General features: G+C 47.1%; 2 protein-coding genes across 2 annotated transcripts in view; one reads left to right on the top strand and one right to left on the bottom strand.

Annotated features, from left to right (window-relative positions):
• Nucleotides 1-14,410, top strand: part of ITGAE (integrin subunit alpha E) — a gene marked incomplete at its 5' end in the record, with an annotated part of 62,355 nt that extends 47,945 nt beyond the window's left edge. The window contains 8 exons of the mRNA XM_081110619.1: nucleotides 560-637; nucleotides 1,148-1,211; nucleotides 1,288-1,395; nucleotides 4,800-4,856; nucleotides 5,044-5,139; nucleotides 6,933-7,028; nucleotides 11,235-11,345; nucleotides 12,285-14,410. Coding sequence (XP_080966745.1) covers nucleotides 560-637; nucleotides 1,148-1,211; nucleotides 1,288-1,395; nucleotides 4,800-4,856; nucleotides 5,044-5,139; nucleotides 6,933-7,028; nucleotides 11,235-11,345; nucleotides 12,285-12,416 — 742 coding nt within the window. The 3' untranslated portion in view covers nucleotides 12,417-14,410. The remainder of the gene's footprint in view (nucleotides 1-559; nucleotides 638-1,147; nucleotides 1,212-1,287; nucleotides 1,396-4,799; nucleotides 4,857-5,043; nucleotides 5,140-6,932; nucleotides 7,029-11,234; nucleotides 11,346-12,284) is intronic.
• On the bottom strand, nucleotides 1,643-4,577 carry HASPIN (histone H3 associated protein kinase; the record flags this gene model as incomplete). Its single annotated transcript, XM_081110620.1, has 1 exon — nucleotides 1,643-4,577. One exon carries the CDS (start codon nucleotides 4,575-4,577, stop codon nucleotides 2,259-2,261), a length of 2,319 nt encoding a protein of 772 aa, XP_080966746.1. The 3' UTR covers nucleotides 1,643-2,258.
• Nucleotides 14,411-17,906: the final 3,496 nt, after the last annotated feature.

The following is a 17,906-nucleotide window of genomic DNA, read 5'->3' as shown; positions in this document are numbered from 1 at the left end:
GTGATACTGTCCCTCAGGGGCAATTCCTGAAGATATATATTTAAAAAAATATTTTTATTGATTTCAGAGAGGAAGAGAGAGGGAGAGAAACATCAGTGATGAGAGAGAATCATTGATTGGCTGCCTCCTGCACACCCCACACTGGGGATTGAGTCCGCAGCAACCTGGGCATGTGCCCTGACCAGGAATTGAACCGTGACATCCTGGCTCATAGGTCGACGCTTAACAACTGAGCCACGCCGGCAGGGCTACGTGAAGATATTTTTGACTGACACGACATGGGGGGTCCTACTGATATCTAGTGGGTAGAGACCAGGGAAGCTGCTAAACACCTTCCAATATACAGGACAGCCTCTCACAATGGATTATCTGGCCCAAAATGTTAATATTGTTGAGGTTGAGAAACCCTTCTAAATCAATTTCTCCAAGTCTGGACTTCTAGCAACTCTTCTGCACTCTGCTTATTTCCAAGAGTCTTTTCTTATCTGACCCCTGATGACCCTGGGAAGCCAAGGTATAGAAGCAGCCATATGTACAAAGCACGTGTCTTATTTCTTAGTGCCAATGGAAGAAGCTCTTTGGTCAGAGAGACCCACAGACTTCACTTCAAGCATGCCTTCATTGCAGTTCTTCCCAAGTAAGCACCTCCAAGGGGCCAACACCTGGGGCACAGTTTGGAGCATTCTCTCTTGTGGGTGGAACTGGTGGGCAGGCTGGATATGGGACTGCCTTTCTTTGAGAAGAGGCTGCTTAAAACCCAGGCTCCCATCGATCTCTAGGACACTAACAGTGGTTCCTAGAAGCCCGTGGTAGTAATCAAAGTAGTACTGTCAACTGGTCTTGCTTCAAAAGGTCCTGACACGATGCTAAGAAGGGAAGAAGAGAGGGGTTATGGGATTGAAAAGGAAGGAAGGAGAAAAGTAAGGCCACTCTGAAGAATGATAATTAGATAAAGAACCAGCCCAAATATATACTACTCAAATATTCTGCCCGCTCCCAACTGCCCTACCACCAATTTACATGTGAATATTTAGCTTTGATTCCTCTTAAGGATCTGGTGCTCTGTCCTAATGTACCCAACTAGTAGCATTCAGGTTCACTTAAAACAAGGGGGCCTTGAGGCTAACACATGTCCTCTCAATTGCAGACCAGCGGTGATGTACATGAACACAAGCCAGGGGCTTTCTGACCACAAAGAATTCTCCTTCAATGTAAGTGCTTAGTACTAATTATTGCAAAGCTACAAGTGGCAAAGCAACACCAACTCTGACTTCCTACTCTTTGCAGATCCATGGAGAAAACTTCTTTGGAGCCGAATTCCAGCTGCAAATCTGTGTTCCAATTAAAATACAAGGGCTCCGGCTTGTAAGAGTGAAGAACCTGACAAAGACACAGGTACTCAGAGGCGGTTCTTGACTCTATCACAATTGTATCTCTTTCAGAGTGACTACAGATTTTTAAAGGTATAAAAACTAGAGTTCTAGAAAAAGAGTAAAAACAAGATTAGTTAACCTGAGAACACATTAGGAGTAAATTATCAAAGTCATGTTCAGAAGGATTATCAACCACCCACCTCTTAAAGCAATATTTGTTTACTTCCTTTGATAAAAAATAAGCAAAAACTCAAAACTTTTTTAGTAGCCATGGAGACATTTATTTTCCTGTTGAAAAATTGTTAAATTCTACTTCTCTGTGACTGGCAAATGAGCTTGATAAATATATGGCATTTCTTGCATGTCTCCTATAAACTGTCTTACCATCTTCCTTTTCTCTCTCCCTCCAGTCTGTCTGTCTTGGTCTCTGCTTTGCTACTGCCTCTTTGCCCTCGGTTGACTCCTGAGCTGTAGAATGGTTCCCAAAGCCAGCCTGTCAATACCTATAGGCTCTGATTAGTATAACAGCTGAGACCTTGGGCTTTCCTGAATTCTTTTCCCCCTTAGGTTACATAAAGTGTCAAGGCTCAAAAATGAAAAAATGGAGAGAAACCTACAGAATAGACTCTGCTGACAGAAAGAGGGCTTAAAAGTTGTAAACACCGGTTCTCACATGTAGTTCATTTTTAAAGAATGTTTGCTGTATAAAGATTTCCACAAACATTTCAGTTTCCACTTGGAAACAAAAAATTCTTGTTTGAAAAACTGATTAGAATAGGAATTTCACCCTCCCCTGGGGATAGAGATCGAAAACAACAATGCGGGCTTTGCGGGCTTTCAAGGCTAGTGGTCTCTCTCCCTTTGGGGCGGTAAGGCACCTTTGACTTACTTAAATAGACTGTGTTGGCAGAGCAGGTCAGTGGCAGAGCTGAAGTTCAGCATTGTCCCATGGAAATGTACGATGTCTTTCTTTATTTGCTTCAAGGCAGGGGTGTTACATTTCCTCTTGAAGACCATTTCCTTCAGAATCTTATCTGTGAGGTAATGTAGCCAGAGCACATTGCTGTAAGGGTGATATTCACCCCAGCAGTTGTTGTTCTCCTGCTTCATTAGCCTGTAGATCTCAAACTGGTAGTCACCTTCACCTGTAAAAAGGTCCTCATCCTCGGAAATGTCACAGAAAACCACGACCCCATCCCGCTCCAAGCGCGACAGGGTGTAGTCAATGATGTTGACTTGCAGCCCACAGGTGGGGATAGTACCTGTCTTCCCGCCGAGGGTGTAGTGGACTTCCTTGAGGCTGGTTTTCTTTAACAGCACATTCCCCCAGTGTAAGTCTCGGTGCTCAAAGTGCAGCGATGCCTCTGCAACCGCAAGGGATGCGGTGAGCTGGTGCAGAATGCTCTTCGCAGTAGCTATGGAGGACAACGTCTTTCTCCTTTGCTCTAAGTCAGTGCCTCCAAATTCAAATTCAAGCACAATGAAGAGCTGGTCTTGGTCGAAAAAGTCAGGCCGGTCATTTGCAGACCCTCTGGTTGAGTTATAGTGATCCCAGGCTTTGAGGAGCAAGGGAGGGTAAGGCCCACGAACACAGTGCACTGAGTTCAGCCCAATAAAGCCATCTGTGCGGTGGCATGCAGCATCAGACAGGAGGCTCAACTCTTTGGAGATGATGATCTCGGGGAGGATTTCCTCAAAAGTTTTCTGGTGGGCTCCATTGACTAACTCCGGTCCTTCAATAGCAATGATTTTTAGGGCTACTGGTGTACAATTAGCAGTTGTTTGAAACACTTCCCCAAACACTCCTTCCCCAATCTTCTCACAGCTTTCCAGTTCCTCCGTGGAAAGGCAAGCGCTAAAGGGAACAGGACCCTCCTGGTCGCATTCCCTATAAACCTTTTCAGCATCAGATGCCTTTTGGTCTGCGACATGCAGTGTCTTTAAGGGGGTGAGCAAATACATGGAAGAGGAGTGCCAAGGGGACGGGGCACTGCTGGTTGTTTTGTTCAGGACAGGAGGGTTTGAATATTCGGACACGAAGGACGCCGGAGGAGAACGGGTAGTGGCGTTGTTGCTCACTTCTGACGCAGCGGTCACGATCTTTTTCTTATGGAAACTGAAGGAAGCCCTGGCTTTGGTCCAAGAGCAGTCAATCTGTAATGGACTCAGGTCCTGGGTAAGGAGTGAATCTTTGCCCGGCCTGTGGCCCTTTTTAAACTGGTGGTGATGGAGGAGGGAGGTTTCTACTGCCTCCCGATGTTTCCTTTTCTGGCCTGGCCCAGTTCTCTCAGGCCTGTTGGTGTTCCCGGGTCCTTTGCAGCTCTTGCAACCACTGGCCTCCCCACCTTCTGTCTGGACAGCCCCTTGAGCCCCAGTCCCTCGACAAGAGTCCTTGTCTGTGGCCCTCTTCCTCCGCCTGCTTGACAAAGCTGGGCTCTCCAGCCTCTTCCCCACCAGTCCCCTTGCACAGCGGGACTCCCGCATATCCTTCCCGCCGGTCCCAAACTCAGAATCCTCAGGGTGCCCCGAGTCCGTAAGGCTAAAGAGAGCTGACGGGAGCCTTGCACGAGCGTGGCGGGCCAAGCTGGTGACCCCGCCTCCTCCTGTTGCTGCCTCCTGGGAGCAGGAATGAGGTGCGTGGTCCGGAGAGGCGGCATCCAGAGAGGCAGAGGGGCCGGTAGCTATGACACTGTCTCCCGGCGCTGGGGACCCGGGGCCGGGGCCGGGAGAGGCTGGGGAGCTAAACAGGGAGGCGCTGGTGCCCAGCTGGCCGCCGTCGCTGGGCTGGCTGCACACACTGAGGTCCGGGCTGAGGCGGCCCGGGGTGCTGCTGGCGAAGGGCGGCGGCCCGAGTGGGCTGCAGGGCGTGCTGCACTTCCGCGGCGGCCGCGCTCGCAGCCTCAGGCGTCTCGGAGTCATGAGCAGGCTCGGCCGGGCCTTGGAGGTTCGCCCGCCAGCTCGCCTCCGCCGCGGACCCACCTCGCTGCAGAAGTCGGGGTCGTCAGAGTCGTCGGAGGCGGCGGGCGGCGAGGGGTCGTCACTGCTGGCGTTGCTGCTGCTGGTGCTGCTGAAGAAACGCTTTGAATCTTGAGGCGCGAACCACTGCGCGCCGGCCCGGCCCGACCGCCACCGCGGCCCCCCGCCGCCCACAGCCCCATACGTTCGTAAGAGCCGGTTCCGGGGTCGCGGGACTGGCTCCGCCATGGCTCTCACCCGCCAAACTGTTCAAATGCAAACATCGCGAGACTTCCGGAGGACGCTGGCGTGGACGTAGACACGCCCCCCAGCCGGCCGGCACGTCGGGTCCTAGCGCCCTCCCTCCTCCTGCGCGCATGCGTATCACCCCGGGCTCGCGGGTTTGGCAGGGGGCGCTTTCCCACGGCGGTTTCGCGTCCTCATTCGTCGCGGCGATGGCTCTCGTTCCAGGCTCACACCGTGTGCACCCAGCGTCCGGAGCGCGCCTGTGGGAGCGAGGCGCTTCAGGTGAGCGCGGCGGCGCCGAGAGGCCAGGCAGGGAGGAGGGTCTGAAGCGGGTGACGGGAAGGGCCCGCAGTTTCCCCCGAAAGCACGTGCGGGGCGGCCCCAGCGCCCTCCTCGGTCTCTTCCCCGGGTCTCGTGTGCCGAGGGTGACGGTGACAGGGATGGTGCTCACCCGCTTTTCCGTGCCCAGCCCGTGGAGGAGTGGCATTCGGTGCGCTGTGCCATCGCTTCCGACAGAGAGAACGTGACGGTGGCAGCGGAGCTCGCCGCGAGTCAGTCTGAGCAGGTACTTGAGGCCGCGAAATGCCCCGGATGGGCTTGTCCTGCAGCTCCCGGCGCCTGTCTCCCCTAGAAAGAGCCGCGGCTGGACCGCGCATCTCCAGTATCACATGCCCTTGGCCCCCCTTCTGCCCCAACCCGCGCCTTACCCCGTTCCTCAGGGCAGCTCACCTCCCCAGTTACTTTCTAGGAACTTCTTGGGCCTCCTCCCTTTCTTCCTGGCGCATGTCTGTTCCCACAGCAAACTCCCATTCCACCTCCAAAATACATTCTAAGTCCGTTCACTCCTGCTTGGCCGCTGCCGCCCTGTCGTCCAGGCTGCCCTCTTTGGCCCAGACTGCTGCCCCAGCCTTCTGTCTGCTCTTCTCGCCTCTGCTCTTGCCATGCCCTGCTCCGAACATTCCTCACAGCCACCTTTTATTTTTATTTATTTTTATTTTTTGTTAATCTTCACCCTAGGATATTTTTCCATTGATTTTTAGAGAGAGTGGAAGAGAGAGGGAAAGACAGGGAGAAATACTGATGTGAGAGAAACGCATTGATTGGTTGGCTCCTGCACGCGCCCTGACCAGCGCCTCGGCCAGGGAGGAGCCCTGGATCAGAATCGGTCCCCAGGCCGACGCTCTATCCACTGAGCCAAACTGGCTAGGGCCACAGCTACCTTTTAAAAACAAACATGCTTTTTTATACATTCGCCCTAAAATTCATACCTTTTCAGTAGCCTGCAAGGCCCTGCGTGATCTGGTCTCCGATTTCTTCTTCGACTTCATCTCCTCGTACTCTCCTCTGCCCAGCTTCTTATGCGCCAGCTGTTCTGTCCTTTCTGTGCCTCCATATTGTTCCATGTTGTTCTGGCCACAGGCCCTTTGTACTTGCTCTTCCTTCTCCATGACATTTTTCTTCTCCCAGATCTTCATGTGCGTGGTTTCTTGTATTTAGCTCACATGTAACCTTCTTGGAGAGGCCTTCCTTGAATACTCATTCGAAAGTGGGAACTACAGCCCAGTGTAACGTCTTGCAGTGACCCAGATGACTGATGAGATGGGAACTGAAGAAATAGCTATGGGAATGGAGGCAAAGGGACAGGTGCAAGAGAGGCTCAAAAAAGGAAGGGCCCTGGCCAGTGTGGCTCAGTGCATAGAGCCCATGCATCAAAAGGGTGGCAGGTTTGATTCCTGGTCAAGGGCACATACCTGGGTTGCAGGTCCAATTCTGAGCCCCAGTCTCTCTCACATTAATGTTTCTCTCCTTCTTCCCCTTCTTCCCCCTCTTTCCCTCCCGCGCCTCCTTCACTCCCTTCTACTCTCTAAAAATCAGTGGAAAAGATACCTTCGGGTGAGGATTAACCAATAAATGAATGAATGAATGAATGAATGAATGAATGAATGAGGATTAACCAAAAATGAATGAACGAATGAATGAATGAGGATTAACCAATAAATGAATGAATGAATGAAAGAAAGAGAGAGAGAAAAGGAAGGGAAGGGAAAGGAAAAAGGGAGGGAGGGAGGGAGGGAGGAAGGAAGGAAGGAAGGAAGGAAGGAAGGAAGGAAAGAAAGAAAGGGAAAAATGGTCAAGAAAACTGACTTGGGCGGGGTGGGTGAGGGTGTGACATGAGGTAAAGGGGAAAGTTGCGGAATAACCATAGGTTTTTTGTTTGGGTAACTTTGTGGTTGCTGAGCTCATTAACTAAGCTAAGGAATACATAGGATGGAACACGTAAAAGAAAGGATGGTGAATGCTGTACAGAAACAGTAAGTCCATGTCTAAAACACGTTTTCTCCCCCTCTGCCCTTATAGTTCCTAAGAGATGTAACTGAACTGCAGATCCTTGGTGAAATTTCTTTCAACAAATCTCTGTATGAGGGTCTGAATGCAGAGAACCACAGAACGAAGGTAAGCCCTGTCTTCGGGGTGGTGTCCTAGGAGAACTGCTCAGCCTTCGTGCACTCTGCTGTGGCCCTGTTCCTGTTTTCAGTCTTATCACCTCTGATCTTGACTCTGCCACCAACTGCCTCTGTGACCTTGGGCTAGTCAGCTTCTGCCTCAGTTTTTCCATCTGTGAAATGAAGCAGTTACATAAGAGGCTTAAGCTGAGGATGTCTAAACTGAAATAACTAAGCTGGAACCATAAGCTACAGATGCTATGATTTGAAAAGGTATTTAAAATTTTTTTCCCAAAGTGAGAAATTATTGTTTGTATGCATGAACTCTCTAGTGTGTAGTGTCAGAGTTTAATTATAATATTAATCAGTTACAATACTCAGAGTGCATACTTCTTTGACAGGCCTTAGACTCAGTACTAGAGCTCCTGGGGTTTGTTTTGCTGAAGTCTGACCACAGGTCAAACGGATGTCTGTGATCTGTGGGCCAAATGGAGTGTGTGCTCCCCTGAGCTGTCATTCTTGTTGACACTCACCTAGATGTGCTGCTGGTTTTCGAGATGCTCCATCTGTGAGCTCTGTAGTTAGGCATGATTCATTATTAGAAGGAATGTTAAGAGAGTGAGACTGGATTGCTAAATATTGGGTCCTCTGATTTTCTTTCTGGAGGAGGACGAGAAAGGAACAGTTCTCTAGACGTGTCAGGAATAACATTTCCCTTTATTTTTAGGCATTTCTAATACAGAAAATGATAGGAAGAAAGAGAAGTGCCCCGTTATCCCACTGCCCAGATTTTTAAAAAATCCGATAATGCTTAGAAGAAAATCCAAGTCTTATAGAAAGATACCAAATGAAAAATGATGGGTCCTTTCCTTCCCCTCTTCCCACACTTCAACTTCCTCTTCCCAAAGGGAGGTTATGTGAACAATTTCTGATATGCATATTCTTAAATTATTTAGGTAATTCCTCCTCTTACTGATATTTTTATTCTACAGTATAGATTCCTTATAATTATTTTCTTTAAATTTGATACCCTAAGCAAAGTATTAAGTAGTTCCTGACAATAAGCCCCTGACTTACAGTGACTCTATGAGTGTAAGTAGCAGTATATCCAAGTGCATGTCAGCTGCGGGTACCATAAAAGGAGGGAGGCAGACCAGGGCCAGTGCTCTGGCTCCTTTGTCTCATTGGCAACGGGGGCAACTAGTCTTTGTCTTAATTAGCTTAGACCAGTCATGGTTCTGAACAAAATCTGAAAGGAGAGAATGGCTGTGGAGGAGGCCCCCATCGGTATTTGCTACAAGCAGTGGTGTCCTGTGCCCTGCTTCTCCCTTCACCTCCACGGGCAGCCCTGGGGCACATTGCAAACCTGTGGCTTTGGGAGAGGAAAAGGGAAGGGACTTTGAGAAATAGGAGCGTTTCGTCCACTCAGGTCTGGTCTGGTGAACCACTGTCACCTTGGGGCTTCCTTTCATCACTTTCCTTGTCCTTCCCCCTTCGCTTCCACAGAAGGAAAAACAAGCTCCCTTCCTGGTCTTCCTCCCTCTCTGTTGCTTTGCTCCCCGCTCACTGTCAAGGCCGAGAACTAATCCTTGTAAGGCCGGTGTGTACATAGTGCCTGGAGGGTCAGCCCTGGGAAGTAACCACCATCTGTAGCTCTATAGGAGGAGGCCTCACAGATAAATTCGTCCAGCCTCCACCCCGTACAGAATTTCCTTCCGAAGCATTGCTGACCTGGGTGCTTAAACATTTGTGTGAAAGGAGCTCACTGTTTTGGGCAGGCAAAGCTGTTTTTTTTCCTGTCTGTTTGTTTTATATGGTTTTTTTAAAAATTGATTTTAGAGGGAGAATGAGAGAGAAAGAAACATCAATCTGTTGCCTCCATCCGTGCCCTGACCGATAATGGAACCCGCAGCCTTTCAGTGCATGGCATGTTGCTCCAAACAACTGAGCTACCTGGCTGGGGCCAGGCAGAGAAGCTTGGCTGGCCCTTGGGCCCCACTCAAGTCCTGGGACCATGATGTGTGTTGTGTGTGCTGGCCACAACTTGGGACGTTCCTGTCTGGGTCTCACTTGGGAAGCTCCAGCTGAGTCTTGTTTGTGAAAAGACAGCTTAGACTCTGAAGTTGAGACAACAGTGCTGGGGATGGCTTCCATAGGAAGAGCTCTACAGGTTGTACACGTGGTGCTGTTTTGCGTTATTTTCCCGTCTCAAAGTAACATATACTCTAGTCTGGTGAGGAGCAGAACAGTGTGTTTGTCTTATATTTCGGGTGAGGGAAAGTGTATTATCAGACTTTAGGGATTTGTGGAAGCTCAAAAAGAGCTGTCAGAACAGAGCTGGAATGCCCTAACCAGTCTGGCTCAGTGAATAAAGCATCGGCGTAGAGGTTGAAGGGTCACAGGTTCGATTCTGGTCAAGGGCATGTACCTTGGTTTTGGGCACATCCCCAGTAGGGGGTGTGCAGGAGGCAGCTGATTGATATTTCTCTCTCATCGATGTTTCTAACGATCCCTCTCCCTTCCTCTCTGTAAAAAGTCAATAAAAATATTATTTAAAAAAACAGAGCTGGAAGATCATTTACAAAACGTCATCATTTTGAAGGTGAAGCTTGGGGATCAAGGATGTATAATGGCATAGCTGGGTGTAGAATCTTAATTTTCGGTCAGTCTTTAAAACCTGAAGACCTCAATCCCGTGGGACCTTCTGTTAAACTGTCAGAGAATCCTTAACAGGAGGTCACAGTCTCCTGACAGACTTAGCTCTATTTCTGCATTACAAATCAAAATAGTTTCTATAAAGTATTTTGGTCATTAGATCATGTTACTGCGCTCTTTTTTTCCCCTTCAGTTTTTGTTCTGTTTGCTTTTTGAGGATTCTATTGATTATCTAGCTCAGAGGTTCTTTGCTTAGCCAAGTTCTGTCTACAAATGAGCCATCAAAGGCATTCTTCATTTTTGTTACAGTGTTTTATCTTGAGCATTTCTTTTTGGTTCTTGGGATTTCCACCTTTCCACTTCCATTGCCTGTCTATTCTTTATCTTTGTTCTTATGTGCTGTCTGCTTTATCCATTAGAGGCCTTAGCATATTGATCATAGTTGTGTTAAATTCCCCATCTGATAATTCTAACATCCTTGCTATGTCTAGTTCTCATGCTTGCTCTTGTCTCTTCAAGTTGTGTCTTTTGCCTTTAGGAACTGCTGTAAATAGGCCTTTAGTAATGTGGTGAGGTATGGGGGAAGGTGAGTGTATATCATCCTATAAGTAGGTCTCAGTCTGTTAGTGAGCCGATGTTCTTTTTTTTTTTTTAAATATATTTTATTGATTTTTTACAGAGTGGAAGGGAGAGGGATAGAGAGTTAGAAACATTGATGAGAGAGAAACATCGATCAGCTGCCTCCTGCACGCCTCCTACTGGGGATGCACCCGCAACCAAGGTACATGCCCTCGACCGGAATCGAACCCGGGACACCCCAGTCCACAGGCCAACGCTCCATCCACTGAGCCAAACCGAACAGGGCATCGATGTTCTGCTCTCACATTGATGTTTCTCTCTCTCCCCCTCTCCCTTCCTCTCTAAAAATCAATAAATTATCAAACATGAGTAATGTTGCTTAAAAAAAATAACAGTGCTCTGGTGTATTTCAAAATGGCATATTTCCTGTTGGGAAGCCAAGAGATTTTTCTCCAGTACTTACTGTGGGAACCTGGTCAAGCTCCTGGAGGTAAATCTCACTGTGGGGGGGCCCCCTTATGACTGGGTTTCCTGGCGTTTTTAACTCTGAGTTGTCCGCACTGAGCCTCCAGCAGCTCATCAATTATAGTTCAGGTCCCCCCGCCCCCCCTTTTTTTTTTTTAAATCCTCATTCAAGGATATTTTTTCCATTGATTTTTAGAGAGAGTGGAAGAGAGAGGGAAAGACAAAGAGAAATATTCATGTGAGAGAAACACATCGATTGGTTGCCTCCTACACGAGCCCCAACCAGGGCCCGGGGTGGGGAGAAGGCTGCAACCAAGATACGTGCCCTTGACCGGAATCGAACCCGGGACCCTTCTGTCTGCAGGTTGTCACTCTATCCACTGAGCCAAACTGGCTAGGGCGTAGTTCGGGTTTTCTATCCCAGCACTGTAAGCTTCTACTCATATTTTGCTCCTTAAAATAATGTGTGGCACTTTTTCTCATTTGCTTGACCTGATACAACTTTGTCTTATTCTAGATCACGGTCATCTTCCTGAAAGAGGAGGGGTACCTTCCTTTGCCTCTCATCATCGGAAGCAGTGTCGCTGGCTTTCTGGTTTTGATAGTGATTATAGTCGTGCTATTCAAGGTCAGTTCTATCGTGTTTATACGGGCCCTGGGGTTGGGCACAATACTTTCTGGGACAACCAGCCCCTGACTTAGAACAGCTGCCTGGCTGTGTGGCCACTTTACCCTCTTCCTTCCACCACACATCTGTAGGCAAATGAGTGAGACAGTTTCTGTCTGAAAAAAATACAAACCGAATTAAAGTATTGGAGTAAAGAGAGATTTCCTGAAACAGATTGGTGGTTGTTCCCTGTTTAAATCCTTCCCTTCCCTTCCCTTCCCCTCTTTTAATATTCAGACTTTATCTGCTCTTCAGGATTCTCACTCCCCGGCTTCTACCCGCTCACCCTAAGTCTTGCTTTTTTCTCCAGAGATGAACTAAATAGGCTTGTGTCTTTGTGCTGGCAGTTAAGCTGTCCACCCCACCCCCAGGCTGTTTTTCACGGTTTCACCTTGCTCACACTCTTCCCTTAAAGCCCAGCCCAGGGACTCCGGAATCCTCTGAGCTGAGGTGGAGCTTTTCCTGTGAGCTCCCTGCTGGGAATCCAGAAGTGGCACTGTGTGTTAATGACTTCTCTTTCTACTAGATGGTGCGTTTCTTGCTGTGGGACACCGTACTTGATCACCTAGCCTCAGCATAGTGGGCTGAGCCCTTTTACATAAGTAAGATCCAGTACAGCCCAAACTGTAATACTTTGCACAATTAAAAGTTAAAAAGGTTAAAGAGCTCCGTGGTTTCAGGGAAAGGTGAAAAGTCACTTCTGACTGGGGAGTGAGCACCAGGAAGGCTGTGGAAAGGCAGCGTTTAGGACGCTCTTGGCAGACTGGGAACTGGGAAAGATTCGGGGAGCCTGAGAAGCCAAGGAGTATGGGGGCTCTTTTGGCAACAACCAGGTAAATGGTTTTCTGGGACAGATGGGTATCTTCGGTCTGAAATTGGGCTTTCCCCCCTTTGTTTTAGTGTGGCTTTTTTAAAAGAAAATACCGACAACTGAACTTGGAGAGCATAAGGAAGGCCCAGCTGAAATCAGAGAATCAGCTCACAGAAGGTGAGGACCGGCCTCCTCGTCCACTGGGAGAGAATGTCAGCTAGTGCTCAACCCCTGGAGACGTGGTGTCGTACTGATGACCTGGTCTTGTAGGAGGGTGCAGGGCAGAATCTGATAAATTGTCAATACAATATTGTTTTTCAATAATACATCGTCTCAAGAGTGCCTGTGCATGTGCAAAAATGAACTTGGGAAAGATTTGGTGTTTATTTAACTGTTTGGTGTTAAACTGTTTTCTTTACAAAAGCGTTTTGAATATACACATATAATATACTTTGAATTCTTTTTTCCTCCCAAGAAATTATATAGCATTTCTCAACTTTGTGTAAAAATGCATTTTTCTCGTCATTACTGTTGATATCTCCAAAATCGTGTGCTATGAAGTTTATCCTGCAGGGACAGTGGTTGAAAGCGGTTCCTAGTCTGGTATTTCAACATCCTCAGCTCTTGCCTGTTATTTCAAATCAGGCCACAAAAAGCCTCCCAGAACAAATGAAAAAGTATAAAAACAAAAGCCATCACAACAGGCACTAGGAGGAGAGGCAAAGACAAGACTAGGATTTTATTCTGTAGCTTCATTTTTAAAAAAATATATTTTATTGATTTTTTACAGAGAGGAAGGGAGAGGGATAGAGAGTTAGAAACATCGATGAGAGAGAAACATCGATCAGCTGCCTCCTGCACACCCCCTACTGAGGATGTGCCCGCAACCAAGGTACATGCCCTTGACCGGAATCGAACCTGGGACCCTTCAGTCCACAGGCTGACGCTCTATCCACTGAGCCAAACCGGTTAGGGCTGTAGCTTCGTTTTTATTGTATGTATGAACATGTCTATTTACTAACACGGCCAGTCCTTTACCTGGCTTCCTACTTAGGGAGTTGCTCAGAGAGACTTCATTCCTTAGTCAGTACTGTCCCCAGAAGAAAGCACTGATCCACAGGGGTGGAACCTGGCCTGGGAGAGGGTGGGGCACAGAGATTAGGCCGCACTTACAGGCTAGCCTTGCTCTTAGTAGCTTCTTTTATTGTTATGGCTGTTAAAGCTTGACCACATTTTTCCACTTCTAAAAACATTGTTTTCATGAATTATAAAATTACTGCAAAAATGTAAACCGTGCAGAAGTATATAATGTAGAAAGTAATTTGTATGACCCCCCTAGTCTTCTTTGTCTAATTGAGATGATTTCATTATTATTCCTTTTAAATTTTAACTTTTTTTCTGACATCTATGAGTTTATAAGGTGTGAATTGAGGATTTAACCCGAGTGTGTTTTTCCCAGAAGCATAAGTGATTTCACAGCATCACTTACTGAAGTACCTATCCACTTCCTCTGCTTATCCACGTTCTCCCGGAATCACAGGGCCCAGAAGGCTTTAAACGCCTGAACTCCCTGGCAGTGGGTTCCTAGTTCAGGTTTTCCCAGTGAGAACCCACTGGGAGTGGGCAGATGGGGGAAGCCTTTCTCCTGGTTCTGCGAGCAGTGGCAGCAGCAGACGGGCACAGGCGTCTGAGCAGCAGCATGGCAGTGTGGGCTCCCGTGCTGGTGGCTTCCTGCAACCCCTGACCTCTGGGTGACACTCCTTTTATTTTCCAGCCCTTTCGACAAACTTGAAACTTAGCTCTCTGTGTTAAATCTCTTTCTGCTTGAAACACCTAGAGTGGTTTCTGACAACCTTGAATCTGTTATTTCCAAATGATTAACAACTTGTTTTTAATCATTTGTTGAAAATGCTCACTGCTGATTGAGATTCTGCTGTTATCATTTATGCAATTCCTATATATGCTCATATATGAAGTCTAGAAATTAAGTTTTGTTTCATGGATCTCTTTGTTCCTGTATCAGTACCACGATTGAAGGAACAATTTTTTTTTATTCCAGTAATAAACTCAAAACAGCACAAAGGTATCTAAACAATGAAAAGTTCCCCTTTCCTCTCCCACTTTAATCTCTTTTTCCAAAAGCAACCACTGTTAATAGTTTCAGACATTTAAAAAAAATATTTCTGTGTGTATCAGCATAAACTTTTTAAATGTGCAAGTGGGATTAGATTATTTATAGTGTTCTGCCCATAGTTTTTTTCATCTAATGGACTTAGTCATCTTTAAGTAGCAACATCTGAAGACTTACCCCATTCTTTTAACAGATCTATAATATACTCTATGTTATAAGTGGATGTGTCAGAATTTACTTAACAAGCCCGTATAGGTGGATAGTTAGGTTATTCTCATTTATTTTTTTTATTACAAAGAAAAGATGTGATAAACATCTTTAAACGTGTGCTGAGATGCTTTTCAGGTATATTGATGGTTAAGTCCTAGCACAATTACTGGCTCAAAGGTTATGGGCATTTACAATTTTGATAGATGATGGCAACTTGACCTTGAAAATGTTTTTACCCGTTTACACTCCCACTTAGAATATGTTTAAGTGCCACTCTGTGCCCTGAGCACCACCAAATTAAGTATTTTGCTAATCTAATCAGTATGATAACTAGTATTCTGTTTTGGATACCAGCTTTCATTTGTAACTTTGCAGCCCAGGTATGTGCCTTTGACTGGGAAGAGACCCTTTGGTCTGCAGGCTGATTCTCTAACCATTGAGCCAAGCCAGTCAGGGCTGGGTATTCTATTTTTTAAAAATATATATTTCTTTATTGGTTTAAGAGAGGGAGGAAGAGATAGAAACATCAATGATGAGAGAGAATCACTGATTGGCTGCCTCCTGTGTGGCCCCTACTGGGGACCAAGCCCGCAACCGGGCACGTGCCCTTCGCCAAAATCAAACCTGGGACCTTTCATTCCACAGGCCAACACTCAATCCACTGAGCCAAACCGGCTAGGGCTATTCTAATTTTTAAATATGTTTTTATTGATTTCAGGGTGGAAGAGAAAGGAAAAGAGAGAAACATCAATGATGAAAGAGAAGCATTGATTGGCTGCCTCCTGCATGACCCCTACTAGGGATCAAGCCTGCAACCTAGGCAAACGCCCAGACTGGGAATCAAACCATGACCTCCTGGTTCATAGGTTAACACTCAAACACTGAGTCACATTGGCCTGGCTACTCTGCCACACTTTAATGGGAGCTTTGCATACCCTCCTCTGCCTGCCTCACAGCCTGCCCTTGGCCCTAGCCCCTTTGGGAAGTTTCTCCCTCCATCTTGCTCTCTCTCCCTCTTCCTCTCTCTAATCATGTCCTACGAGGTGAGGATTTAAAAAAAAGTCAAGTTAACTGAAGTGTGTGTATGTGTATCCTATATGATAAAAGGGTAATGTGCAAATTGACCCCAATAGTGGAATGATTGGGAACAACTGGTTGCTATGACACAGACTGACCATCAGGGGGAAGACACTCAACACAGGAGCTGCCCCCTGGTGGTCAGTGCGCTTCCACAGGAGGAGCTCTGTTCAGCCACAAGCCGTGCTGTGCTGATGGCTGTGGTGGCAGGAGCCTCTCCCACCTCCTCCACAGTGCTAAGAATGTCCAACTGACAGCTTAGGCCAGCTCCTTGGTGGGCCTAAGCTGTCAGTGGATATTCCCCAAGTGCTCCTGGACTGCTAGAGGGATGTCTGACTGCCAGGTGAGGCCCAATCCCCTGGGGAGCAGGCCTAAGCTGGCAGTGGACATCCCCCGAGAGGTCCTCGACTGCGAGAGGGTGCAGGCCGGGCTGAGGGACCCCCACGCCCCCAGTACATGAATTTTCGTGCATCAGGCCCCTAGTATACACACACACACACACACACACACACTCACACTCTACATACGTACACAACACTTTTTTTATTTTGGTTTTTTAAGGATCATATGTTCTACCATTTGTGACCTTTATCAAGGAATGATTTCAGAAAAAAATGGGTGAGACTGGGATAGGGAGAGGTAGTATCTTGGGTTAACATGTCTATGGGGAATTAATAAATTTGTACAGCTCTTTACCGTTTGTAAAGAAGCCCTTTCAGCTTTTTCCAAAAGTGGACTGAAAGATATTTTTGTAATCGCTATGCTGTGCCAAATAGCTTTCCAGAAGGACCTAACCACAAAAGATAGGTATCAGCCACAAGAGCATGTCCTGGGACCTCCGTTTCACTTCGCTTGTTTTTTAATGGGTATGTGATCATAGCTTTGATTGACAGCGAGACCGTGTACCTTCCTATGAAATAAGATGACAATTTTTTAGCTTGGGACTTTACTTTTTCTGTCTTGTCCAGTTAAAATGTGGCTTTGGCTTTTTCTCAGCTCTTTCTGAACTGGGTCATCTGGCGTAGAAGTGCATTTTTCATTTTGAACTTCAGAGCCTCTGGGCAAGTAAGGGATTTGGCCTAAGTAGAATCAGAGAGCGATGCGCCCTCCAGGATGGGGGATTCTGGCAGATGTGCTGGTGGGCATGAGGAAGCAGTGGGTGTGGTTTCTGTCCAGGGCCTGGGCAGCCCTGCCCAGAGCTCTGGCAGGTGTTCTCAGGCTCTGGTTAGCATCCTACCCTGGGGAATCTTTCCTCTAGAGCCCTGAGGTCTGCGACTAAGGTTGGAATGTTGGAGGGAGAAAACAGCCCATGTGGGTTCTGCTAGCTTTCCTCGCCTAGGAGAGGGCTACCAGCCTAATTCCTGGAATTCCACACTGCGGCTTGGGGCCCTCTGCCTCCTGGATGAAGGCTCCTGGTGGACTGGTTAGCTTGTTAGGGCCACTCGTACCTCTAAGTGAGGGGTTTCTAACTCGTGTGTGTGCCATAGGCCCCTTTGGTGGTCTGGTGAAGCCTAGGGAGCCCTTCTCATGATTTCCCAACATTGTGCTATGAAAACGTCCAAATATACAGAAGAGTCGAATTTTACGGTGAAGACCTGTCTACCCACCACCTGGTTTCTTCCATTAACATTTTACTATGCTTGCTTTATCACGTATTTTCCCATCTAGTCATCCATCAGCTTGTTTTTAAATATATGGAAGTTTACAAAGAACCAGTTATATTGAACACAATGATCAGAATATTAAAAAAAATTATGATATGGAGATACATGTGTTTCTTTATTACTGCACTAAGCAGCAGGTCTAGTAACTATGCTGCTTTCAAATCATGATGACCTTAAAGTGTGTTTTGAAGTATTTACCTGTAAGGTGATGGGAAAATACCTGAATTTCTATTGATGTTAAGTATAGGTACTGCTAATCCTATGATGGTTTGTTGCCTACACTTTTAATTGAGGAAATGTTAAGTTTCAGTTAAATGTTAAGTTTCAGTAAACCAAAGAAGGAACATTTTTTCCATCCACCTTCACAGACTTCCTTCTCTACATACTCAGGTCCATTTAATAAAAGCACGTGTCCTGCCCGGACTTTGTACTTTCGCAGCTGATCTTGGTCACTGCGGGCAGTATTCCCTCTGTTTCATAGAGGAGGAAACCACTTGCCAAGGCCACAGGGCGTGGTAGAAGGCAGAGCCACCTTCCAGTAGGAAATCTGTGGATCTCCAGGTCTAACAGCTTTTCCACAGCAGCCGTGTTACACACTGGGCAAGGCGGAGCTGACGGAGTGTGGTGGT

The sequence above is a fragment of the Myotis nattereri genome (assembly GCF_964212035.1).
Source record: "Myotis nattereri genome assembly, chromosome: 16".
Classification (NCBI taxonomy): domain Eukaryota; kingdom Metazoa; phylum Chordata; class Mammalia; order Chiroptera; family Vespertilionidae; genus Myotis; species Myotis nattereri.
This window is presented reverse-complemented; position numbering and strand designations above follow the sequence as displayed.